At 48.9% G+C, this 26044-nt stretch overlaps 10 protein-coding genes across 10 annotated transcripts; 5 read left to right on the top strand and 5 right to left on the bottom strand.

The window, feature by feature from the left end:
- Window positions 1–910: 910 nt before the first annotated feature.
- EJ05DRAFT_285729 (uncharacterized protein) lies at window positions 911–2431 on the bottom strand. The gene is made up of 2 exons (XM_033740478.1): window positions 1399–2431; window positions 911–1316 (listed from the first exon to the last, which is right to left on the bottom strand). Exons 1-2 carry the CDS (start codon window positions 2041–2043, stop codon window positions 984–986), a joined length of 978 nt encoding a protein of 325 aa, XP_033602923.1. The 5' UTR covers window positions 2044–2431; the 3' UTR covers window positions 911–983.
- Window positions 2432–2724: 293 nt separating this feature from the next.
- EJ05DRAFT_531030 (uncharacterized protein) lies at window positions 2725–4613 on the top strand. The gene is made up of 4 exons (XM_033748997.1): window positions 2725–3574; window positions 3627–3933; window positions 3981–4190; window positions 4241–4613. Exons 1-4 carry the CDS (start codon window positions 2820–2822, stop codon window positions 4352–4354), a joined length of 1386 nt encoding a protein of 461 aa, XP_033602922.1. The 5' UTR covers window positions 2725–2819; the 3' UTR covers window positions 4355–4613.
- EJ05DRAFT_509000 (uncharacterized protein) lies at window positions 4521–5273 on the bottom strand (the record flags this gene model as incomplete). Its single annotated transcript, XM_033748060.1, has 2 exons — window positions 4737–5273; window positions 4521–4676 (listed from the first exon to the last, which is right to left on the bottom strand). The coding sequence occupies exons 1-2, from the start codon at window positions 5073–5075 to the stop codon at window positions 4521–4523; spliced, it is 495 nt and encodes a 164-aa protein (XP_033602921.1). The 5' UTR covers window positions 5076–5273.
- Window positions 5274–5734: 461 nt separating this feature from the next.
- EJ05DRAFT_285911 (uncharacterized protein) lies at window positions 5735–8452 on the bottom strand. The gene is made up of 4 exons (XM_033740479.1): window positions 8239–8452; window positions 7719–8192; window positions 6665–7665; window positions 5735–6611 (listed from the first exon to the last, which is right to left on the bottom strand). The coding sequence occupies exons 2-4, from the start codon at window positions 8151–8153 to the stop codon at window positions 5876–5878; spliced, it is 2172 nt and encodes a 723-aa protein (XP_033602920.1). The 5' UTR covers window positions 8154–8192; window positions 8239–8452; the 3' UTR covers window positions 5735–5875.
- A 947-nt stretch (window positions 8453–9399) lies between these two features.
- Window positions 9400–10499, top strand: EJ05DRAFT_474349 (LexA/Signal peptidase). The gene is made up of 2 exons (XM_033743591.1): window positions 9400–10267; window positions 10318–10499. Exons 1-2 carry the CDS (start codon window positions 9821–9823, stop codon window positions 10456–10458), a joined length of 588 nt encoding a protein of 195 aa, XP_033602919.1. The 5' UTR covers window positions 9400–9820; the 3' UTR covers window positions 10459–10499.
- A 14-nt stretch (window positions 10500–10513) lies between these two features.
- On the bottom strand, window positions 10514–11844 carry EJ05DRAFT_508997 (tartrate dehydrogenase; the record flags this gene model as incomplete). The annotated part of the gene is made up of 2 exons (XM_033748059.1): window positions 11409–11844; window positions 10514–11352 (listed from the first exon to the last, which is right to left on the bottom strand). The coding sequence occupies exons 1-2, from the start codon at window positions 11671–11673 to the stop codon at window positions 10514–10516; spliced, it is 1104 nt and encodes a 367-aa protein (XP_033602918.1). The 5' UTR covers window positions 11674–11844.
- Window positions 11845–12070: 226 nt separating this feature from the next.
- Window positions 12071–12835, top strand: EJ05DRAFT_435836 (glycolipid transfer protein; the record flags this gene model as incomplete). The annotated part of the gene is made up of 3 exons (XM_033741713.1): window positions 12071–12218; window positions 12287–12464; window positions 12514–12835. 3 exons carry the CDS (start codon window positions 12071–12073, stop codon window positions 12833–12835), a joined length of 648 nt encoding a protein of 215 aa, XP_033602917.1.
- A 1192-nt stretch (window positions 12836–14027) lies between these two features.
- On the top strand, window positions 14028–15017 carry EJ05DRAFT_462532 (uncharacterized protein; the record flags this gene model as incomplete). The annotated part of the gene is made up of 2 exons (XM_033742688.1): window positions 14028–14854; window positions 14924–15017. 2 exons carry the CDS (start codon window positions 14028–14030, stop codon window positions 15015–15017), a joined length of 921 nt encoding a protein of 306 aa, XP_033602916.1.
- A 1686-nt stretch (window positions 15018–16703) lies between these two features.
- Window positions 16704–22891, top strand: EJ05DRAFT_484192 (ankyrin; the record flags this gene model as incomplete). Its single annotated transcript, XM_033745317.1, has 4 exons — window positions 16704–18633; window positions 18694–19483; window positions 19534–21356; window positions 21414–22891. 4 exons carry the CDS (start codon window positions 16704–16706, stop codon window positions 22889–22891), a joined length of 6021 nt encoding a protein of 2006 aa, XP_033602915.1.
- Window positions 22892–24941: 2050 nt separating this feature from the next.
- On the bottom strand, window positions 24942–26030 carry EJ05DRAFT_536566 (alpha/beta-hydrolase; the record flags this gene model as incomplete). Its single annotated transcript, XM_033749320.1, has 2 exons — window positions 25341–26030; window positions 24942–25286 (listed from the first exon to the last, which is right to left on the bottom strand). Exons 1-2 carry the CDS (start codon window positions 25812–25814, stop codon window positions 24942–24944), a joined length of 819 nt encoding a protein of 272 aa, XP_033602914.1. The 5' UTR covers window positions 25815–26030.
- Window positions 26031–26044: the final 14 nt, after the last annotated feature.

Here is a 26044-nt window from a genome sequence, read left to right as displayed (position 1 = left end):
TCCCCTTCATCATCATCATCATCTTCTTCTTCTCGACCACCGCCACAAACCCGAAACTCCAATTCCTCTTCTCTTCTCGTCTCTTCGCTTCATGACCAGCGGACTGGCACCACAGTGCTCATCCGCTCCTGTTTTACATACACATACATATATATCTCTTTCCAAACACCCCCTTCCCCCGAATCCATGGCACAAAGCTTGACGCATTGCGCATCAGCAGGGTAACGGCACGTGGAATTTGGGAGAGTTCCGGATTCTGCCTATTTTCTGTGTTGTATTAGTATCAGTAGCAGTAGTAGCAGTAGTAGGAGCAATGAATGCTTGGTGGGAAATGTGTACTGTGCTGTGCTTTGCCATACGGTACTGCACTGTAGTGTGTACTGTAGATTGTCTTCGTCCGAGGCTGCTATTTTGGTTATGCGTCTTCACGTCGCGTCGTGATAGCAATTCGTCTCTTTCCCCTATTCCCTTTCTCCGACTTTTTCCTGTTTTCTTTGCGTCCCAAATTCGTCTCCTGACGTTACGTTGCGCGTCTCTCTCTCTCCCCCTCTACCTCCCTGGCCCTGTCTTTCAATCTGTGCTGACGAGGACGCCGTGCGACGTTCCACAGTTCCACGCGCGCGCGTGCGCGCCGACATACCAATTTCCACTGCGTTTCGACAGCAGTGCACGGCATATAAGCGAGATATCGGTCAATATCCCAATACTCTGGGTGTCTTGGTTCGTTTTCTGCTTGTTTTTGCTTGTGATGAGATGACACGATTACGGAGACGGGTGCGTGTTATGTGGAAATGTTGTATTTACTTTTCGTGTTTCATGTCTATATGTTATATATGAGTTCTGCTTCGCGCGTTAGATTAAATGCCACCATAGCTGAAGCGATATTATCGCGCTTAGGATAGACGTGATACGTGTGGTGACTGGGTGTGGTGAGGATGGTGCGGAGCCTGGTGTATCTGTGCTTGATGGTGCTGTGGCTGTTGTTATTTCGCTTGGTGCTGTCGTTGTCGTCGGTGTAATGCTCGTGTCCGTGTCCCTGGGGCTGGACTTGACGTTGGGCTTGCGATAGTCATCACCGTAGATGAGGATTCCGACGATAATACGGATGATGTCTGACTGCCAAACCCGCTTTTTGAGACGAGTGGGCTGTTCTCGAGCCGATTGCGGCACTCGCCGCCCTGCGTCAAGACGTCCTTGAGCTCGTTGGTCATGAGGTCGAGCATATGGGAGAACTGCTGCCAGTTTGGGGCGAGATTTGCGATGCCGCCGGGGAAGTTGAGGGTGTAGATGGCGACGTTGACCATCTGGGCAAAGTTCTGGACGCGTTAGTACGCACCGGACCAGGACAGGATACAATTATTGAGCAGATGAGTAAGTGTGAGAGACGCCTGAACATACCTCTGCCTGGCTTGCCTGGGCGTAATCCTGCACTACAACCTCATCCTCATCGTACGCCTCCAGCCACGCATCCGTCTCCGTGAAGCCCGTCTCGTTGCCGAAGAAATGCGCGTCCAGACTATGTCCAACTTCGTGACCATACACAGTGACTGCCAGACTACTGTCCCCGGCCATGAAGACGTTGTCGCCAGAGCTGTATGCGCCCGAGTCTCCGCCTGCTGCCGACAGATGGCGCACGAACGAGCGATGTCGTACGGGCAGCTTGCCGAACAGTTCGGCCATGGTCTGTCGTGACGCGCTTGCTGTTGGATGGCGACACATGATCCACGGCGTGTCGCAGTCTGCGTAGGTTACGCTGAAGACTTCGACCGGGCCGCTGGTCAGGAGGACGCCGTCGACGGCCTGTTCTTCGATTGCGCTCTTACATATTGACGGGATCGAGTTGTTGGCCCATAGGTCTATGGTATGCTCGGTTGTTTGGAGCGACTCATTGAGAGCAGGAACGAGTTTGTTGTCGTAAAAGGGTGGCTGAATGACTGGCTTGTCGAGCTCTCGTTTGGTCAAAGGGGCGAATGATCCTTGATTTGCATCCACAATAGCTATGAGGGCCAGGAATACTGCTGATGATACCGAAGTCGCATGCATTTGAGAAAATTATGCGCCTCGATTTGCCAGAAAACGGTAATATGCAAGCCAAGAACCTGGGGGGACCCAGCAGGCATACTTAAGGACAAAGTAGACAACATGACTTCACCATACTGCGGCCGGCAGGATGAGACTAGATGAGTAGGTCGTCAGCAGCGATCGTTAGTAAAAGTTGGATTCATGCTGGAAAGAGATCTCAATAAGCCACTTTCATTGAACTAGATCCTTTAGCTTGCCACCCTGGGAAGATGCCAGGAATATTTCCAGGCGTGACAGTGTTGAAGACAGGTTCAGCTTCCTGGCTGCGGGTAAATAGTAGAAGCTGGACATCTGTTTTATGCAATGGGAACAGTATCTCATGTTGTGTTGTAGGTTGTGCAAGGATCTTCAGAGTACGTAGGTAATTGAGTTGCACGTCCAAGTGAAAGCTATAAATAGTGCCGGTCTAGGCCGGAAACAGACAGGTCTGGTCGACACACCAGGAGAGGACTTTGGCTACAGCACTCTTTTTCCTTGAACATCGATAGAAATCGGACACGGTCCACGGTAAAGTTTGACTTTGAAAGGGATGAAGCCAAGATGCATCGGACGGAGAATAGGAGCATCGCCAAGACGGAATACGAGACTTTCCAAGCCGGAAGAAAGTACAACCGCTGTCTGCTCCACACTTCTCTCCTGGCACGACGAGAACATCAACAATGCTCCATCGCCGCCATTGAGTGCTGCGTACGTCCTTTACCCTATCACCTACGCTCCAGAAGTGACAAGCTCTCACCATGCCTCACCACGGCGATGTCGAGAATGGCGAAAGCACTCCTCTGCTATCTCGCGTTGCCAACATACACATTCACGCCGATGGTGAATCTGGGCGCAGCGGTTTCCACCCGGGTCACTTCCTGAGCGTGTCATGGAAGAGCTCTAACAAAGTCTCAATGGCCGTCAATGTCCTATGGCCCTTTGTACCTGTTGCCATCATTCTTCGTTACGTCCTCCCCAACCACCCTCTTCTCATTTTTGCATTTGCGTACATAGCGATGGTTCCGTCGGCCAACCTGCTCGGTTTTGCTGGTCAAGAATTCGCACGAAAGATGCCCAAAGTCTCTGGGATATTGATGGAGACCACGTTCGGATCTGTCATCGAAATTGTTCTGTTCCTCGTCCTGGTCGTGCGACACAAGCCAGGGCACGGAGAAGGATCCTCGGAACATGGCAATCTGATCCCAGTTCTTCAAGCAGCCATCCTTGGTAGCATACTGACAAATCTGTTGCTTTGTCTGGGCATGTGCTTCTTCGTCGGTGGTCTTCGACAGACAACACAAAGGTTCCACTCGGCAATCAGTGAAGTTGGTAGCGGAATTCTGCTAGTCGCCGGATTTGGACTGCTGATTCCGAGCGCCTTCTACTCTGCATTGAAAGGCTCCGCCAAGATCAGCATCTCGGCACACAAGCACTTTACTGACAGGATTCTGCAACAGGATGTCTTGAGGGTCAGTCAGATCACATCGATCTTGCTTATTATAGCCTTTGCCATGTTTGTCAAACCGTGATACATAGTCGACTGTGCGAATGCTGACTGGTGGTAGCTTCATCATTTTCAACATGCGATCACAACACAGTATCTTTGATGAGGTTTTGGAACAAGACGAGCATGCCGATCTCGACCGCAGTGATGATCTAGCCAAGCCAAAGCTCACGTTCGTGGAATGTATCGTTGCCATCACAGCTTCGATTGTTTTGGTAACCCTTTTTGCTGTCTTCTTGGTTGAGAAGATTGAGGATGTCGTTGAATCTGGTGTGCCCGACCAATTCCTAGGCTTGATTCTGCTGCCGCTGGTAGAGAAAGCAGCGGAGCATTTGACGGCGGTGGACGAAGCGTGGGATGGTCAAATTGTAAGGCAAATCCCCTTACCATTCGGTATATATGCTGATATCAGTAGAACTTTGCCTTGTTCCATTGCATCGGCCCATCGATCCAGACAGCACTGTTCAACGCGCCTTTGGTCGTGATAGTTGGCTGGATCATGGGCAAGGGAATTGACCTGAACTTCGAGATATTCATGGTTGCGTTGTTGGTCTTGTCGATTCTTGTGGTTGGTAACTTCTTGCGCGATGGCGAATCCAACTATCTCGAAGGAGCTCTCCTAGTGGTAAGTCTGCTCCTTCATATCGTTTCTGAGATACTGATACGGCTTTTCAGATTGTGTACGTGATCGTAGCGGTTGCTGCGTGGTACTACCCTGATCCGGATGTCGCAAGCTCGAATGGAACAGAGGCTGTAGTAGCATTTGTTAAACGAAGCTTTGGCTTCTAAAAGATCATCAACAAGCCCTTTGTTTCAAAAAGCGAAACAATTGGCAATCTGCTCAAAGCCTATAACTATAGTTATAGGCAGCCGTTGTAGATTCTTAAATGAACCTGTGGAGGACCTAATAGCTATTGCGCATCGTTTCGATACTACCATGCTCCTTCTCGGAGCATCAACTCCCATACGTAGTCTGAGTAAACAAACTCACAATCGGAGGAAACAATTTCTCCCCCCTTTCAGACTCCCCTCTACTCTGCTCGAGCGCCCACCCCCTCACATCCGCCACCTCCATCCACCGCCACTCCTTGCACCTCTCCGGCTCCATAATCTACTTCCCGTCAGCTCCACACCCATCTCTTCCCCCCCCCCCAAGCCCCGCAAAACTCACCCTGGCCTCCTGCTCCTCGTCCTCCCCACTAACCCGACCCGTAACAAACACCGTCACATAATGCGCCCTCCCATCCTCAGCCCGCACATCATCCCACACCGTGCTCACCGTCGCACATACTCGACAACTCCCAACCTCGAGCCGCAGGCCCGTCTCCTCGAGCACTTCTCGCACCGCACATTCCGTGAATGACTCCCCGAACTCGAGGTGTCCGCCGGGTAGGGCCCATGTGTTCTCCCCAATGGACCCGGTGCGCAGGCCGAGGAGGATGCGCGCGGGGTGCGTGGAGTGCGGACGTGTGATTAGCACGCCGACTCCGACGCCTGGGGTGCGGGGCATGATTTCGATTTTCGAATTAGGGGGTGGTAGATGGGGATGTGGTGTGGAAAGATGAGGTTATATATGTTGGAGGCGTGGTGGAACCATCGTGAGATTTGTTGGGCGCATGGGATGGAATGGGATGTGACCTGCCAAGACTGCGTTTGTGGTTTTCAGGCTTAAACACTTTTAGTCTGATGAATCGACGATTTCCACTCTGTCATGGTACAGATCGGCTTAGGGCTTACGACCACGTTGCATATACAAAACATTCAAGCTAATTCAATGTCGGGGCTGACTAGTCGTAGTGCAGTCAATGATCTTCAAAGCTGGCATTGCCCGTTCCTCTTACTCACAGTAGTTTATCAGTCTTCCACGCAAACTTGCACCCTACTTGTGCATGATCTCCTCATTCGTCTTATGGACAAGCGGTGGTCCCAAGTATTAGAGGTCCTCCAATCCTCGATCGATCGTAATTTAGGATAACAGTTGGGATTTCTCGGACCGTACCTCTGCGTGCCGTGTTGATGGTTAAGGCATACTCGAGTGATACTCGAATAAGCTGTCGCATAAGTATATCGATGGTTTACTCACAAGTATTTTGCAGAATTGAAGTGGCGCCTTGATTAGATCTTCCACCGAGATCTAGTTGCTGAGATATCAGCATACTACCACCTGTCAACCAGGCAAGAGAGTAGTAAGGTCTGTCTTATCACATAGCACCGAGGCTCGGCACCATAAGCAAATTCGTACAAGATGTCGTCCCACACATTATCATTTATCCCCCCTTTAGTATGCTCTACCGCAATCATCCAGCACAATCACCAGAAAAACGCCTCATTGAACAACTCCATCTGCCCCCTAGCCACAGGCAGAACCTCCACAAACGCCTTCCGCGCATCATCCATCATACCCGCCGGCCCACACGCCACGACCGCCAGCCTCCCCGCACTTTCCCTCTCTGCCTCGCCAATCCTCTCCTTCACGCTGGGCCTGACAGTCTCGATTTTCTCCGTCAAGTTCTCCGCCCTGATGTGCGCATCGGACGAGCGGGTAATGTGCGCGTTGACGTGCACACGGCCCGTTTCCACAGCACACTTAAGTTCACGCGCGAGTACGCTGTCGATGAGTGCGGCTTTGCGGGATGCCCAGACTAGGGAGATGCGGGCGGTCGGGTTTGTGGCGAGGGCGGTGTAGATGGCGGATATACCCACCGAGATACCGCTGCCGCCAATGAGGAGGAGGATATCAGTGTATGTACTCAGGTCGGGAGTGTGGCCGTAGGGGCCTTCATAGAGGAAGGTCTTGTTGGTAGTTTTGGACATCTTGTGGGCGAGCTTGGAGGTGTAGCCTTTGTACGGGCGGATGAGGAATGTGTAGCGGGTCGAGGGGGTGGAGGAGATTGGCGCTATGGTGGTGTTTTGAGGGACCTTCTCGTCAGGAGTTTTCTCGTTGTCGATGACGGGGCTACCAGGAAGTGATGGGGAGCTTGATTCTTGCCAGCGGACAAGGGTAAAGGGGTGGTTTTCCCAGCCGAAGAGTGTGAAAGGGGAGTATCTAGGTTCCTGTTAGATCAGAATTGAAGCGGCAATGTAATGGCGTAAGCATACAGGAAATAGTAAGCACCGCCTTGAGGTGCGATACGTGAGAAGACATTAGTGACATCGATGCGGAGGATGTTGCCTTCGGTGTCATATTCCAGAGGCGCCTTGAGTGTAGCCGCAAAGGCCCAGTGGAAGCAAACTCTGGCAATGCGGACAGCGCGATCAAAGGCCCAGAATGCTACACATGGCCACAGAAAGCCATTGTATTCGCCATTGAAGATTTTCGTGTGGTAAAACAGATTGACCAGAGTAACGATTGACAGCACGATGTGTAGGACCAGGAAAAAGTCGTACCAGCGTATGCGAAGAAACATGATCGAAAACACAAGCACCAAGCTCATGGCGGTAGTGGCAATGACACCAGTGTACCAGTACTCCTGCTTGAAGGATGCTGAGTAGTCAGCATATCCACCAAACGTGAATGAAAAGGCAGTATAGCCTATCGAGTGCAATACAGCTTCCAGAGTAGACACGCGGGCGACCCATCGGTGAAAGCGATTGAACACCGGATACTCCCAACCAGTCAGCCAGATGAGAATGTTGTTGCGAATACCAAATGCGAAGAAGATGGACAAATTTGCATACGAGAGGTAACCAGTGCGGTCGGCGAAGTATCTCCATGTTTGCAAGTTTGTCTGTGCATAGTATGCATTGCCAGGGAATGCAGTGTAGGACACGGCACACAAGACAACGTTGATTATGATGAATGAGAGAATGATGAGAGTCTCCGCACGCGGTGGAAGTGTGGCTCCGAGCTTGGATTGGCTGCAGGACTTCGAGAAGGTTGCAGGTAGCAGGATATGGGTCCGTATTGCTGTCCAGATCTTGTTTGCAGGACCCTTACGAGGAACACTACTGTCTTCCGGGACATTCGGCAAGGAGACCTTCCGAGAAGTTATCCAGCTTGCAAAGTTTGCACCGACGCCCAGGGCAAGCACGATGCCCCAGAAAATGTACATCGCTTTGCTATACCATTGATGATATTGACGCTGAGAATACCACTCATCCTAGGAATGATATTAGGCGCTAATCGAAAGTCTTTGCCAATTTGTGTACCCACGATTGTCCTGTAAGCTATAGTAAACGTATCATCGGATGCAATGGCAGTCGAGTTGTATTGAGTGAGATCACCGGTCTCAACAACGACGACTTTGGCCAAATCAACATTCGCAATTGCGTCGACGTTTCCATCGAGAAGAGTAAAACTTTGCTCCTCGCAGGTTTTCTCCATATAATTTAAGCCAGCCTCCCATTGTTTCTCATCATGGCAGTACTTCTTGGTACAAGCATACGTGGAGTGAACGAGGAGCTCATTCTGACAATTATACGCATAGTAGCCTTCTACCAGCAAAGAAGGGCTCCCGCCGAAAGTGATGCCGGCGACGGCAAGTTGACACCCTATGAAACACCAGGCAGTGCTACTGGGCTCGCTAGCAGCTGCAACGCCGCGGAAGATGGCAGCCAAAGCTGTAAAGAGAAGTGGTTTAGTCCGCATTGTGTATGGACATGAGAAAACTCAGAGGTGAGCAGGAAGCTGATCTATTCGTAAGATGTATCATGGGGAAGGAGAAAATATGTACCAGTCTCTAGTACGGCAGTCTTTGCATGTATTGATCTTTACCGGGAATACCGTCCCAGGGTTTGAAGGGCAGGTCAAAACCGTGTGACAGTCACACCGTGACAGCGAGAGCCCCACCATAGTGTCGTTTTTCTGGCAGGAGGAAGACTAAACGGGCCTTTTGTAAAGACGGTCCACGGGAAGGACGCAACATATGCGCGATGTTCACTTGGTCGTCTGGAGCAGGTTAGCACCATCGGATAAGATTATCTGGCATCTGATAAGATTGGTTCCAGATCCCAGAATCTCGCATCCTTCAAGCATAGGAGGAACAGCTAAAGCAAATGAGACGGCCCAGACTGATCATCGGCGGAGTAAAACGTGTGGAAATAGCCCCGCGTGTACACTAGCGTGGTGCGATCATTTTATTTTGCGTAAAGGAAATGCGCCGGTGAGGTGGATAGCTGGGGACAAAGTTTCCTGCACCGAGGCAAAGCTACCACTTCACCATCCGCCAGGAGACTCTCATCGCACCGTATTATTACACTTGATTGATCGGGTAACTGCTACGGACTGATCGTTAGAGTCAAGTGGAAGTTGGGATGCGAATAGCTGGTTGCTGAGGAGCTCGATTGTCGTTGAACAATCAAGGAGATGGCTCGGGATTGATTCTGGCATCACTATCGAATATTTTTTTGACTGCTCGGTGGCTTGCAGCATTGGAGAGGCAAAAGAATTGCTTACTGGGCGCCACAAAGGCTTCTTCTTTCTTCGAGAGCACAAGGCGCTCTATAGTTCGCGTTAGACAATGTAAGATTGTATGTAATGACCTGGTCTTTCATGATCATTATCAATCCTTCCTTGCGGACCTTACTGCATATGAGCCCGGCTCGGCGTACATATGTGGGCAGATGACACAAATGGAAGATAATTAGGTAGACATATTATGCCCCACGTGGTACCTACGCAGATTAGCACCAACGCAACGCAACAGAAGCGCCGGCCAGAGAGATAAGACGTGGGAGGTATTGTTCTACTGATCGTCTAGTAAGAGTCTGAAGAATCTCAACTCTTGTGACTTTCGTCACGCTCCCAAGTCAGTTTCTAGAGACCGACTACTCATTCCATACATACGCAATATGAGTCCGCTGTGCCCGCATATGAGATCATGTTACAAAACGTTAAACAGTTGGATGGTACCCAAGCGATGCGTCGTTTACGTAACAACGCTTGATAGAACAACCTTCGGCGGCAGAGGATTGTGAAGGGAGACGCTCTGCACCGAGACCCTAGCATATATGTACATACTGTAGGCATAAATTGGATTGGGTTCTTCTGTAATCAGAGAATGGGCGTCGGGAATGAAACGTCACTAAAGACAGATTATGCCAAGAGGTCAAGGCGTGCAGACCTGACTCGAGATTGCAGGTGAGGTGGACCCCTGGAGCTAATAGGTACTCATACTGTAGGGCTACTCGCTACCTTCCCATTAGCCATTCTTCTGCAGCCGTCGCGCAGAGGTCGACTGGAGATCCATAGCTGCACTGCGGAGAAGTTCGCGACCGTTGAACAAAGTGAAGCGCGCGCAAAGAAAGAGATTCAGTATGCCAAGTTTCCGACTCCCATTCCTGCGAAAGATGCCACAAAGCCTAAGCTGGTGCGAGAAGCGTACATTTTTTTCTACCTTTGGTCTCGCCGCCGGCACCTTCGTCTTCCTCACCGACAACATTGTAACTGTTCAAAGGGTCCGCGGCCGATCCATGGCCCCATCTATCTCCCCAGCGTACCATGAGACAGGCAACCGAGACACTATTCTACTGGAGAAACTTCTACCCGCACTGGAACTCCAGCGTGGAGATATCGTGAGCTTTTGGACGCCAAACCGCCCGGACCGCACGGCCATCAAGCGTGTCATTGCGACCGAAGGGGACATTGTCTACCCACAAAGACGTCATCCGCTCAAAAAGGTCGTCATACCGCATGGTCACGTTTGGGTAGAAGGGGACAATCATGAGCAAAACGCATCTGTTGACAGCAATGACTATGGTCCTGTACGTCAAGTTTCACCATACCCTTGCTTCGGTCGCTAACAAGCCACTAGATCTCTCTGAACCTCATAGATGGGAAGGCACGCGCTGTGGTGTGGCCGCCAAGTCGCATGGGAGCCATTGTAGACCGCCGTTCGAGGCGGACTCGTGTTGAGCCCGGCAAGTCTGAGATGCCCCGAGAGTACGAGGAATGAGGCATATCTGATACAAAAGGGTCGCTGAAGCAGGTACGATCGTCTTGCCTGCCTATTAGTTCTTATAAATATTTTCTAACTCTTTACAGACAGTGTCTGTCACTTCCTTCGTCGTCGCGACACCCCCGAGGTCCCTGGTTCGAACACCTGCCTCAGTGACGGTTTCTATGCTCTTCACCAGTTCGTCTGCCTCCCTGCCAGCACCTAGCCATCGTAGCATTTCCGCCGCACTCCATAAAGCTCCAATGGGATTAGCGACTCCCTTGCCAGCTATATCTGGCGCGCTACCGTGGATCGGTTCGAACATACTGGGGTTGCGGCGAGTTGGGTCAAGATTGCTAGAAGGGGCTATGCCGATACTACCAGATAATGCTGCAGCAAGATCCGTAAGGATGTCGGCGTGAAGATTCGTCGCAACAATCGTGTCAAGAGACTTAGGGTGTAGCGTCATGCGTACGGTCATGGCGTCGACGAGCATTTTATCTGTCTCAACGTCAGGGTATTCTTTGGCGATCTCCCAGAAGATCTTATCCCAGAGAACCATCCCATATCGCTGAGCATTACTCTTGGTGACCATCGTGAGTTTCTTCCTAGGTCGGGATCTTGCAGTGTCGAAGGCAAAGCGGAATACTCTCTCGCAGGCGGCCTGCGAGAATATGGCCAATTCGGTCCCTATTGCATTACCAGGAGCGACTTCTGTAATGCCTCCATGTCCAGCATACTCCCCCTCGCTGTTCTCTCGAACAAATACCCAGTCGAGGTCCCCTATCTGGCAACTCTTTAACGGACTGGAAGTGCCAGGGAGGATGCGCGTTGGCCGTAGATTGATGTACTGTGTCAGCGTCTTTCGAATAGGTAGTATCAGGTTCCAAAGAGAGATGTGATCCGGAACCTCTATTCAACAATTAGTATGTAGAGTACAGTATACACAGTCTCAAACTAGATCTTACTAGGTGAACCAACCGCCCCAAAGTATATCGCATCATGCCTCTTCAGCTGCTCCAAACCGTCCTCGGGCATATACCATCCACGTTCCAAATACTTGTCGCTGCTCCAATCGTAATGTGTAAATTCCCACACGAATGACCCACTCACATCTGCCAGTTTCTGCAGTACTTGGATGGCCGACTCCGTGATCTCAGTACCAATTCCATCTCCTGCTATTACGCCGACTTTGAAATAACTCTCAACATGATGGATGTGGCTTGGTGACATCACTGTTCGGTGCGCAGATTGGTCCTCAAAACTTGAATGTAATGGACTCGGAAGTATTTCTGTGGGAATGGAATTGAAGGGGTACAGCGTTCCACTGAGTTTAATTTCAGTCTATGGCAACTTCGCTTCCTGCTCTTGCATTTCTCGATGGCCCGTAGCGCATCATTCCCTTGTTCCATTCCAGTATCTCCAATGAGCCCCGCCTTTGCGCTTTTCTCAAATTGGTAAGGTGCCCTAGTGGGGTTACTACTCATCAGGGTCCAACAACACATGCCGATGCTTTCCTATTCGACACACATCTCCCACCCTATTACCTACATAAAGGCCCATACAACATCCCCTCCAATACTCTCTGTCCTTGTGCAACTTACAATCCCACACCAAGCAATCTAAGACCATGGCGTCTTCATCATACCCAGCTGGGAAGACCTTCTTTAGCACTGTCAAGAAATCCTACGTGGATGTACCGGTGGATCAGAGCAAAGACAATGCCGTGTCTACATCTGAATTTCTAGAAGCGAATGAGTCTCTCCTAAGTCTATTTGGTACGCTATCATTCCTCACAGTATCTGCGAGTAGACGCACGGCCTATGAACTAATTGATGTCCTCTAGACCTTCTCGGCTCCGGAGCCTTCTCTCTTGTCACCAAAGATCTCGCCAACAATATTAAGAAGGTTCGGACAAGACAGCTTGAGAAGCCTGCCGAGTCGGAGACAATTCAAGATCTGGTCAAGAATGAGATAAAGGATGGCAAGAGCACAGCTACCGAGGGTCTTTTGTGGCTCCTCCGGTAAGAACAACAAAGCATCTAATATATCAAAACTGAATCCCAGCGACAGTGGTCTCGAGTTCGCTTCTGCATCTATCGGACTGAACCTGACCAAGCCCGACAAAGAACTCGGCCCCTGTTTCCAGGAAGGCTACGGAAACACACTAAGCAATCACCATGGAGCTGCTGTGAAGATTGTTGTTAAGCCACTACTTGGGCAACTGCCATACCGAAAGGACTTCTACGCTAAGCTAGGAGCAGACCACGAGCTTGTAGAGGCTGAGATGAAAGCTTGGGTGGAGGCATTCCAAAAGATCGTTGACATACTGCAGACATTCATGCAAAGTCCGCTTGTCCAGAATGGTCTGCCTAAAAAGAAAGGCTGGTTCTGATCTAGCTTCTAAGACATCTGGACGTCTCTAGCCACTTAGATGATCAACAAGCTATGCAATTAGAAGTCAGTGGATCTAGATCCCAAATGAATTTTTTCTCTTCTCTTTGCTGGCTCATATTTTCGTATCTGAACCTGTTATCCAAATTTTGCTGATATTCCTTGATAGAAATCCTGTACAGCTCAAACTCCATGATCACCTAAGAAGAGCATCGCAATTAAATTACTTCAATAGCATCGACGGATTTCTTTCCGACATGAAGACTAGTCATATGCGTAGCCTGGGAGATATGCGCGATATTATTAGCGACTGACTGTAATTACACGCTATCTGGAAAACGCGGATAAGAACATGACGGATTCAGATCATATTCCCATCCGAAGACATGGCTACTGAGAACGTTGCAGATGTTCACGATCGGCGATCGATGAAATCATGCAATTCAGGATCGCCGAGAAGAGGGAGGTCATGAGTGGTGAACATGACAAGGGGTTGAAGTTGAACCATGAACGAGAAAAATATTGCAGGCTTTCTTAGGGACCCGTGGTGAAATGGATGCTGAAGTAAGTCCTGAGGGCTTGATGTCTCTGGCTGGGCAATTTGCAGGTGGCATTTCTGGGTTCGCTCTTCCCACGCCATCCCTGGCAGTGAACAGAGAGGAGAATGAGGTGACTCCCGAGGAACCGATCTCGCTTCTGGGTGGCATAGTGCCCGTAGTCCCGGAATTAATGCCGATATCGATGCCAGCTGCAGTGAAGAGAGATGCAGTTGCATCATCATTCATTACGTGAGAAGCACTGGGAAGATGGTCACATGTGGTTGCGATTAGATGTGGTGAGGGGTTGTTCATGACAATCTTGAAAACACTAGCACCTAGGCCTTGACGATCTAGTAGATTTTATGAATTATGTCTCGAGGCGTTATCTTTTTTCTTTCTGCTTTGGGATAATTGTAGATTACCTAAGGCGTTAGTGGTTGCGTCTGACGTCTGACGTCATGTGCTCATCACAATGTTCCACCAGGGTTCGCGCTTGCCACAATTAATTAGCCTCAGTTTCATGCCTCTCAACCTTGTGTAGCTTAATTAGCTAGGTACTCTCTGCACGCTATTCTTATACTCTCCTAAGTGTCTCATTTGACCTCATACAATACGAAAAGAGATACTCTTGCTCGCGTTCCTATTTACTCTATCATGTCGGGTTCACGCATCCCGCATGAAGCTCCTCCAAGCTACACGGAAGCTACAGGCTCATCAGCTCCTCCAACATCAAACCCAACTTCCTCACATCTAGAAGTCCCTGGCGCATCGTCATCCTCAAACTCCAGAATCCCTGATGAATACCGCCGCTCTATGGAAGATGAGGGGCGCCCACTCCCAAAAGGCTGGGTCCGCACTTTCGATCCCGACAGCACGCACCAGTTCTATGTCGACACAACAAGAGACCCACCGCGCAGCATCTGGAACCATCCCTACGACGATGATGAATACCTCTCGTCACTTCCATCGGCCGAACGTGAACGTCTTGAGCAGGAAAACATGACCTCGTACCTGGGTGGCGCAAAGCGTGACCCTTCACACGAAGACTACATACATGCACATTCCGACGTTAGTGATGACGACCATCAACATGCGCCAACTGGCTCTGCTGCAACATCAAATTCTGCTGGCACTGCTGAACTTCCGCCGCGACCAGATGGAGGGAAGGATAAAGGCAAAGGCAACGACAACCGCTCATTCGGCCGCAAACTGAAAGACAAAGTCACCGGCACCACGCACGAAGAGCGACAGCGTACACGTGCGCAACGTGAGGCTGAGGAGCGGAAGATGTATGAGCGACACATGCAGCTGCGCAAAGCGATGGTAAAGGCGATGCAGACGGGAGAGCCGCAGTTGATTGGCAAGGATAAAGACGGTAACGACTTGTACCTCACTCCGCCAAAGCAAAGCGGATATAGCTCTATGGGTGGTAGAAACTATTATAATCCGTATGGTGGTGGCTTGTATGCCGCCCCAGGGATGTATGCACGGCCGGCATATCCGTATGGAAGGTCGATGTATGGAGGAGGGTATGGACGGTATGGGGGCAGGTACGGCGGTGGTATGGGAATGGGTATGCCACTTGCTGCTGGTCTGGGTGGTGGACTGCTTGCCGGTGGACTGTTGGGCGGTGCGTTGTTTTAAGGTCTGAGGAAGACACTACAGCACTTTGTGAAAGAAGCAGCAATGGAACAGCAAAGATATGGCCAGTATGACTAGCGAGGCCAATAACAGAAGATGGTGTAAAGCCTCCATATTCGCCGTAGCTAATAACTACGAATCAGTCACTTGACAGCATTTCTCTACGTCAAGAAGGCATGAATTCGCGATAGTACGTGGAAATTTTACTTCTTGAACAGAGACCGGGACAAAGAAAGAAGATAGTGAAGTCAATGGCGGCTGTTTCCTTTGTGGCTAATCCAACCTATCAAAAGGCGGTTTCGAGTCGATAAGTGACACAAGGAATCTCAATTTGGTCTCTGTCTTCCATTCATTGATGCTCTAATTTTCTTTTTTTCTTTTTCTATTTAATGATGCGTAATTAACAACGTAACTCCGTACCCCCTAATTTCCTGTTTGTCAGGGCACATACTGCCCTGCATGAAACCAACGACATGCTGCTCTGACACTCTTTCCTTATTCCCTCATGCTCTTTGCCTAAACTACTTCACGCCCATAACTTGGCTCCTAGAAGTCCACTCCTCAACCAGCCCTGTTTCAAGTTGGCGAATCTTGAAAGTTGACCCCTCCATTTACACAGTCAGCCGAACACTCCGGACTACTAAGTGCTTGGTGTTTGTCCTAAAGGTCTGGTGGGTATCTAAACTCAATCCCAACCAACTTACATTGCCCAGTACAACTATTTGCAGACCTTGTCTCGAAGTTCGAATCTCGTGCAATGCTGAGAGAAGTCCCCGCAGCCATATGTGCAGAGTTCATGCCAACACTCTTTAGCTCGGAAGAAAGGCTCTCAACGCTCTTCCTAAAACGAGGACATCTTGGAACAATTTCATCAGACTAGAGCCACTCTGGAACATAATTTACTAAGGGTCCCGGATTTTGGCGAGATTGGTTGGGAAAGTGAGACTTAAAAGGTAGTATTGATCGCACCATCTATAGTAACTCCCTACATTGGATAGCAATTCGACCTAGCGCCGTTAAAATCCTTGATCACACAGCGACCTAGTTGCTTATATACCTAGTCTCTTAGACTTACCTCATAGCAAGGCTCGAATCATAAATATAGAGAAGAGACATCAATACTATTTCGAAGAATAGGAGCGTTATTTTTCAAGACAGTCTAGAAACGATTAAATTTAAGAAAATTCATGGTACTATATAATACTTTGTTGTACGTGCATCTAATCTACAGAAAATCTAAGCTATATACACACATGTTATACGTACATGTACGTTTTGATCTAGCTATTTAGATTCTAATTACTATTTACTTACCATAAAATAAAGTATTGCTGTTTATATATATTTACTTATGAATTACTATCTGGTAACTTAAAGATCGACTCCAATACCCTTGAAAACACTTTGTATCAGTCTACTTCCCTTGACCTATATGGTTTTCTGGGATAATTTATACATAAGGTCACGTGTGCAGAGGTATCATTTCTGGGAGCGGTCGGTGGATCACCCGAAAACAGCTAGATCGCATGGATGATCATACATCTCACCACAGTCACAGTTTCTATTCGGTGGAGTCCCACCACCTGACTGCTGCCTAATCGTGATAGGCAACTAACTCTTCGTGGTGCCAAAGGACAATACCATGTCTACATATTCGCGCTCTTTATCTGATCAAAGAATATCTGAAGTATGACATCTGAAACTGAATTGTCCGATGGCAGTGATAGTTTTGAGCGAGTCGATCTCGATGATGTCGCTAATGAAATTGTCGCGAGAAAGCAACCCGATGTGACAAAGATCCGAGCATGGCTTCAGCCCACAGATTACGCCGCGAGTTCCAGTGAATACATGCGACATCTTTCTTCGCAGGCTCCCGGCACCGGAGAATGGATCCGAGAAACAACTCAGTTCGATCTGTGGCATCTATCGCCCGATCATGGTTCTATCTGGATTAAGGCAGTACCTGGTGCTGGCAAGAGCGTTATCGCTGCTTCTATGGTCAAATCACTCTCCGAAGACGAATGTGTTCCAGTCTTATTCTTTTTCTTTCGCCATATCATAGAGAAGAATCGGACCAGCCGTTCGCTCCTCCGGGACTGGTTGTCTCAGCTACTGCCTTCTAGCGCCATCCTGCAAGTGTCTCTTTGGGAACACGTCGAAAGCAAAGTGGCATTAGAGACTGTGTCAAGCGAAGAACTCTGGCGGCATCTCCAGACGGCTCTGAAATCTCTGCCAAGAGCCTACTGCATTGTTGATGCTCTTGATGAGATGGAACTTGATCACAAGTTTCTGGAGCGCCTCAACCGGCTTGGGACTCTGAAGCCAAAAACAATCAAGCTATTGATGACAAGTCGCCCCAAACAGTACCTGCAGCAAGCTTTGAGAGACCCTGAAGTGATTCATGTCAGCCTTGAGGAAGAATTAGTCAAGCGTGATATAGCACTCTTTGTTCGCCAACGTGCCGGAAAGCTTGTCACACATGGGATCAATCTTGAACTGCAGAACTTGGTGTGTGAGACCGTGTGCGAACGTAGTCAGGGACTGTTTCTTTATGCACGTCTCATGCTGGAGCAAATCACCGATCTTGTCAGATCATCCAACCAGGATAAACAAATCCTCCGTAATGTCATCCTCAAAATTCCGGTCGGGCTCGAAGCGATGTACGACAGCGTTCTAGCCGAACATGCTCGTAGGACTGGGATCGATGTATCCGTCCAACTATTCATCTTACAGCTGGTAACGCATTCCTCCAGACCTTTGCGTCTCATCGAAATCGCATCAGCTCTTAAATCATGCCTTCCCTCCACATCATGGAATCGTCGGAAAGAACTTGTGCGATCAGGCTGCGGCCCTCTGCTTGAATGCATGGAAGACGAGACCATTGGTGTACTACATCATTCTTTTACCGAGTTCCTGACAGACGCGAATAGGAGACTGCGCGGACTGCAGAGCTTCCCAGTCGTGGAATCTTCAAGTGCACATAGAGCTATTGCACTGGTCTGTCTTTACACACTTCAATGCAATGGTGTCAAGGGGATCAGCCTATACCAGCAGAGTGAAGCAGACGAGAAGGATGAGCTGGATGACGAGTATGACTATCGCAGACCTCGAACAATGCGTAAGCTTGAAGGAATATACGAGAAGGTGGCCTTGATGTCTTACGCGGTCAAAAACTGGTTCTATCATACTCGCCAATTGACGGACTCAACAGACGACAGTTTCTACGACGAGCTTACCAGATTTTCTGTACCCAGAAGCTCGCACTTCAGAGCTTGGATCAACCTCTATAATGCCAGTTTACCGCGAAACAAGTATGGGAGTCTCTCAGACACAGGCACTCTGGCAAGGAAAGGAACCACATCTTTGCACATTGCTGCTGGGTTCGACTTATTACACTGGGCACAGAGACTGATTCGTGGCGGCGTTGACCTCAATGCGCGAGATGACTATGATGCTACAGCGATATACTATGCATCAAAAGCTGGTCATACTGGAATGGTTAAGCTGCTCCTCGATGCTGGCGCAGATCCAGATATGGACTGTTGTAATGGCCATAAGCCACTACACGAGGCAGCATCCAGAAATCATGCGCAGGTAGTTAGATTGTTACTTGAAGCTGGTAAGGGTCGTCATAGCACGATCACGTGTGATATAAAGGGTCACGGTAACATATAAGCAGGTGTCAGTCCAAAAACTGGCAAGACTCGCGATCCTGGGAGGAAATGTGGTAATGCCAAGTCAAGCATAGGTTACCATCCTCTGCAGTTCGCTGCAAATCGGGGTCACATTGACACGGTTCGAGAGATGATCCCCTATCTGACCCGCGAGGACCTTCACGAAGCTCTTGGTGATGCTGTAAGTGGGGGACACGCCCCTTTGATGACATTCCTGTTAGATGATGCAAAATTGTCTCCTGACTGTCGGTCTAAAATTAGACATGGCGGTGTTGGCAGAACTATTGGTGGCAAGCCTATCCTTATCCATGCCATTCAATCGAGGAATCCTGAGTGCGTAAAAGTTCTCCTGGATCGTAGGGCTGACATTAACGTGGGGATCGATATGGAAGGCTGTGACGATGAGTCAGCATCTTATCCAGTATCACAACGTGATGAGTCTCGAAGCGTACTGCACCATGTCGCGGGATGCGGCCCGTACGGTGACCAAGATGAAACCATCCAAGAAATGTTAGATTTACTCCTGGCGGCCGGCGCCGATCTCGAGGCAAGGGATAGAGACATGAGGACTCCTCTACTCCATACCATCAGCCTACGATTCCCAATGCTGAGATCACTCGAGCTATTCATAAAAGCTGGGGCTGATGTTCTAGCTAAGGACAAGGACGGTAACACTCTGCTGCACCAGGCATGTGCATATAGTCTGCATGAGCTGGAAACCATCACTAGGGTACTGGAAGCTGGCCTAGATCCGAATATTGCGCGAATCTCGGATGGGAAGACACCCCTACATCTGTAAGCTCACTTGTGTGGCTTATTCCGGCCTGAAACTGATGTCGACGCAGCTTTTTGTCACGAACTCACTATAATTTAGAAGCACTGACGCTGCTCTTAGAGCATGGAGCAGATGTCAACAGCCAGGACAACGATGGTAACAGTCCGCTGCACTATATGTACCGGAATAGCAATACAGTCATGGGAGCTTTGACTCTACTAACCAATCGAGGTGCTTGGATCAACGCACAGAATAAGAGTGGCAAGACCTCCCTACATTCCCATGCCGCCACAGGCCCACCGCGAGGTACATCTTGGAAAACATTGTTCGAGCAGAAATTGGATCTCGCCATTGATCATGGTGCTGATTTGGAAATCCGCGATCTTGAGGGCGAGTCTGTTCTAATGACAGCGGTAGAGCTCCAACCTCATCTAGTCCAGCTATACCTTGATCTTCCACAGCACCCGTCAGTCTTGACAAGGACTAATCAAGGAAAGACCCTATTGCATAAAATTTGTTCTGTAAGGCGAAGCTATGACGCTCTTGACACGAACACATTCGATCTCTTGCTCAAGTATGGAGCCGATCCTATGGTTCTGGATTATTCTGGCAATACCCTGCTCCATGAATTTGCGCCACATTTCAACGGGTCATCTGGTGACATTGAATTCATCTCGAAGCTCGTCAAAGCCGGTATATCCCCACGATCAGTCAACAGTAGGGGGCAAACCGCAGCACATCTCAGCACTGTATCGACCGATAGAAAAGAGAAAAACCGGTACCAGCACCACCACATACCATATCGAAAAAGTTTTGTGTCCGTATTGTTAGACCTGGATCCTAAATTCGACCCAAACACTCCAGATAGCGAAGGTATGATGGCACTCCACAACGCGATCTTATCATCGACAAGGGAAGCTTATGAGCTTATTGATGCTGGTGCTGATGTGACTTATTCAAATTCGAAAGGCGAGACTCCACTCCATCTCGCTGCTAAATCTGGTTGTGCCGATACGGTTGCTCTTCTCTTGGCACAACTAGAAGAAGTTTCATCGTCCGGCATAGATTCAGTCGATTGTTTGGGAAATACTGCGCTGCACTACGCTTGTCAGTCTCATGAGCCGGAATCTGTGAAGCTACTCATCGACTCTGGTTGTAACATACATATTCGCAACAAAGCTCAAAAGTCCGCATTTGAAGTGTTTGTCGAAAGTTTGCCCGGTGAACATGCGATAAAAGCACCCCAGAAGCAAGATATGCTGCCACAGATTGATCACGATAGTAAACCAATGAGTTCCATTTACCGGGCAGGCGAAATTAGAAAACTGCTGAGAGACGCTGGCGAGAAGTCAGAAGCAACTCACGATCTCTTTAAGAGAACAGATTGGCTCGAAACCGCACGTGAAGGCGACGGCTATACTAATAGCACAGACATCTGGCATCGGCTTAGAGACGTACACGAAACTGGCGTGAACAATCTAATGAAACATGGTATTAATTGGCACATGACTGACTCGACTTGTTGGTCGCAAGATACGCCAGTCACTTACCTTGTTTCACAAGCTATGACGGGAGCAGTTCGCAAAGTCGCTCATTTCGGCATGCTTTACGACGATCCTGAGTTTATTCGTGGTTTCAAGTCAACTGCCTCGCGCAATGGTCTGCCGCAGCCACTACTTCAGACAGCATGTAAAAGCACTAATTATAATATGAGTATGATCGAATTACTCTGGAACGATGGTAATATAGACGTCAATACTCATGGCTTAGTATTCCAGAAGACTGGTAATCATTCAACAGAGAATATCGTCCAAGGATCCACTGCACTGCATTTACTTGCTCGGGGTACCTCATTCTGGCATATTAAAGCTTTAAAATATCTCCTAGACCTTGGTGAGCCATCCATCAACTATTCGGTATAGTTTCAGAGAACAAAGTTAATTGTCATAGGTGCGGACCCCAACGCCCTTGACCAGGACGGTGCTACACCATTGCACGTTGCAAGCTCTGATCATTACGGTCGCCCTGGTTTCTTTGCACCACAATGTTGTAAAGTACTGCTTGACAATGGCGCAGACCCAAATATTGTGGACAATGCTGGATTAGTCCCTCTAAACAGAGCGAGAGATGGACGAGACATTGTTGGGATACTCCTGGAAGCTGGAGCGAACAGCCAGGCCGGGAACAAGAACGTCCTCATTTCTGCGATCGAGTCGGCCAGTCCACAGTTGGTCCAGCTCTACCTCGATCATGGAGCGGATCCCAACATACCGTACAAGCCAAATGATAGGTTGTCCGGACTTGATATGCGGCACGACGAAGGTGACTTCGAGTACCCCCTTGTTATAGCTTGTATACCATCCGCACACGCCGGCTGCTCCAAGCAGAAAAGTTTTGACATGATTACGCTTCTCCTTGATCATGGTGCGAAGATTGACCTTCCAATAAATAAAGATGAGACTTTGATCCACTACCTGTTCAGACGCGCTACCACAGAACGTTTGGAAGCGTTCCTTGAAAGGGGTGAACTTGATCTCACGATCCGAGATCCCCATGGTCGGACGGTCTTGATGGCAGCTCTTCAATCAACACAGACTCACGAATATAGACGCAGCTTTCTTTATATGGATGTTCGCAAACAGCTCCAAGCGATATATGTCACAGCTGCTGATGCGCTCATGCGGTCCGACCTACACAGTCGCTCTATCGATTACCTTGCGGTGGACCATGACGGCCGCAATATTCTTCACTACTTTGTGGATCCAAACCCCGATAGGAAATCGAGCAAGTGCGACAAGGAGATTCCTGCACATATCTTGACAACTCCCGGTGTTGCAGAACTCGTTCATATGAAGGACCAAAGAGGCCTAACACCTTTCCTCGACGCCCTCAGAGCTCACGGTAATACGACATTGGAGCAATTACTTACCTCCTTCTCACCTAATCTGTTCGACGTTGGTCCTAGTGGAAATACATGCCTACATTACATCGCGCGTGCTGGGCTTGAAAATATTGAGACTCGGAAACACATCATCGAGAAATATATCTATATGGGTGGCTACATCGATGTTCGCAACAACGCCGGCGAGACCCCTCTACTTGCGCACCTTACCGTACCACCCGGTGACTACCCACATTCTGAGAAGGATCAAGTGCCAGTGCCAGGATCTTTCAGCCGCGAAAAGAACCTGCGCTACTTGATCGACCTTGGAGCAGACATCAGGGCAACTACACACGACGGTGATTCCGCATTGCATGTTGTTGCGCGACTAAAAGACTCATTCGAGACTACGGCGGTTTTTAAGATGTTGATAGCTGAGGGCTGCGAAGCTCTAAGAGAGAATAAGGAAGGTAAGACTGCTCTGGACATTGCGGCAGCAAAGGAGAACAAAAGCATCCTGAAGCTCTTTGCGCGGAAGAAGGCGTAGCTATGACTCTAGGATCTAAAGATTTATCGATAATTATGTAGGGTAAGTTTCAAACGCGTGTCGTCGCTCAACAACCACTATCAAAGATTTGATGGATTGTTCAAACAGAAACTCTATAATGGTGTTTTAAGATTTTAAATCGTGGTCGAAAGCCGCACTTAAAATGTAACTCATTAAATGATCAGCTAAAAGTTGCATGCCGAATGTTATTCATCGGTCAGTTATGAGCTAATGAACTTCTCGACGTGGTACTCGGAAGGAACGGTTTCTGTGATCTGCGCTCTGTCGAATCGTGTATGCTACTAAGGTTCACTCTCTTAAGGAAGTAAGGTTCGTCCGAAAGATAGTTCCCCTATATCCATATGGACAGGGTCAAGCCCAAAGTCTCGAGTCGCAGCTGGCACTTAGATACTCTCCGATTCAACTGTGTGATCTTGTCACAGCAAGCAGCATATGACTCCGTTCAGAACATCACAAACATACCTCACTTGACCTAAATGTTCTCATCTCAAACTTCTGGTCGTATGGCTTGTACGGGTCAATGAAGAGCTGCGACAGTCAATTTCCGAAGTCCGCACCAAGTCAGGCGTTCGACAGGTCCAGGCCCAAGAATGGCTGTTTTTGCGGAGATTCTACAGCTAGTAGATATCCAGTACGTTACTGAGCTTTTGCTATCTGGGAGTGCTGATAGATCCACTCTGGGACGAGATTACTCCGCAGGGTAGCGAGAAGAGCGATATCGAGAATTGGAACGACATGTCAGCTAGCGAGATTACATTGAATGCGGCATTGGAGTACAGGCTCGGCAAACTAATGATTTGTGTTATAGTTGACCATTAGAGAGTGCTGTGCCGTACTAAGTGTGTGTGGATCGTCCTTTTAGCTGGTGCCTTCTAGCATTGTTGCTCTCGGTATACCAGTATATGACGGAGTTTGTTTGTTTCAGAGGAACTCCACCGTTTCTAGCCCATTTATAATCAGGAATTAGACTGTATGTGCATGCTATTATATCACATGTCTTGTTCGAGTATTCTTAGAGGTCCAGACAATATCTACTTCAGCCGTTATTAGTCTCATATCAGCAGCACACAGCTACCTACCCTTGCGTCAGCCCCAGTAGAATTATGCCTTACAGATCAGTCATCAAGCCTATAAACGACCAGTCGGTTGGATTTCCGAACAAGCTGTGCCGCACGCATCTTTGCGCCGCCTCACTGCATAAATTTTAGCTCAATCCCACACTATCTCTTCGACGCTCCCGATCGGCATATGCGATTGCTCGCGATGCATTGGTGACTAGGGGTAGAACAGAGGTAGCCCTGTTGTTTGTTTTGGAACTAGGCGATTCTTACAAGGGCTTTACTTGCTGCTAGGAGGCCTTGTGTCTATGAGGCACAGGAAACAAACTTGCGCAAAAGCAAATTCTGATATTACTGTAGAGAGATGATTTTGCTGGCCTCGGACCTAGTCCCATAACTATAGCTTGATTTGTGGCGTTGGTACTCGTTGGAATGTCAGTATGTGGAATAGAACTAGAAATCGATCTACATTATGCTACTCACGAACGCAAGTAGGCATTGTAGACTAATCATCAGTGGACTCGAGATATGCCTGGTTTCAAGGTATAATACTCACCTCGCGAGTGTTTCATTTTTTTGTGGGCACAAACAATAAGAAGAGCCGTGTCTCTGCCCACCTTCGATACAAGGAAGAGTTATGTTATGGTAGTAGATCTTTTCTGAATTAGGCTCGTGAAAAGGTCAGAGATGCCGCGGAAAGAGATCCAGCGAAATTTCTTATTTGCTGAGGAACCTGGTCGCAATTGATGCATAGAAGTAACCAGAAGCGAGAATGATTAGATTGTTTGTTCGATATGTGACGAAACTTGACATATATCGAAAGGGAGAAGTAGGTACCGCCAGTTTTAGCTCAACTATCAAATGTGCAATGACATATAAGTGGTACTCCAATTGCCATAGCGCGTTCATATGCTTTGTCGAATCAAGGGTAGTTCAAGCCAGATCCTTGCCGCCTTACTTTCCGTCATCAGTCACTTCGAGTCGGCAAGCTCGATCAGCTTCGCGACGTTGGCAGCCTTGCTGATCGCCGAAGCATGACCGCCCCCAACCTCATAGAACGGCCATTTTCGAAGACTCTGTCCCTGAACTGCGTCGTACATGGACTTTTGAAGAGCTGGTGGAATAGCCTTATCGAGGGCAGTAGCAATGTAGGAACAAGGTATGTCTTTCCAAGGGGCATACTGTGCCTTGGATCCAAAAGTAGCAGCAGCAGCCGGGCGGACATCAGGAAGATACTTTGCAGCCTGGGCATCGGTGAAGTCGTTGAAGAGAATATCGAGTGGGTTGTCGACGTTGACGTAGGCGGGATTTTGAGGCTGGCAATAGTCAGCAAAGTGATTCTATACAGGTGAGCAATGGCAAATATTTACGTCAGGCACGATGAATGCTGGTGTGCTACCACCAAAGTAGTCGGATAGTGCCTTGCCTGGTTCAACGATGAAAGCCGTGCTGTAGACTCCTGCTATAACGCCCCCGACTGATCCGTAGCTGGCTTTCTTGACAAAGCCCTCGATTGCGTCGCTGCCTACGAGACCCCCATAAGAGTGCATCACAACAATGATCTCCTTTCCGGCGCGCACGAGAGGCTTCAGTGCTTCCTGCACGAGTGCAACATCGTCACGGTGGGTACTTGTCGGGGGATTTGTGATCTTGCCGCTAACGAAGTCGGTAATTACAATGTCATTATAGCCATCAGCACGCAGCCTCTCAGCAGTGAGGTTCCAAAAGGAAGGCGCTACCCAAGCACCATGGACTAGGACAACTGCAGGCTTGTGCTTGAAAGCCTTTGCTGTCTCGAAGAAGATGCAGGACAAAATAAGGGGTAGAGTTAGAAAGAGCTTCATGGTGATAGGTATGGCGATGAATTGGTCAATGGTGGTGTATTGGTCTTGAGGAAACAAGTCAACAGGACTTTAAGTATTATGAAAGGCTCGAGTGTCGCATTCTAATGTATCTGAGTGCGCATGGATCCCATGTGGTTCGCCCGGTGCTCAGACACGGGAGCGGAAAGGTCATCCCTTGCTTCCGGTGCTACATTAGAGTCCGGGACAAGTCACTCCACCGTTGCCTATAT

Source organism: Pseudovirgaria hyperparasitica, assembly GCF_010093815.1.
Source record: "Pseudovirgaria hyperparasitica strain CBS 121739 unplaced genomic scaffold EJ05scaffold_4, whole genome shotgun sequence".
Lineage (NCBI taxonomy): Eukaryota > Fungi > Ascomycota > Dothideomycetes > Acrospermales > Acrospermaceae > Pseudovirgaria > Pseudovirgaria hyperparasitica.
Note: the sequence above shows the minus strand (reverse complement) of the source record. Positions and strands in the feature narration are given on the sequence as shown.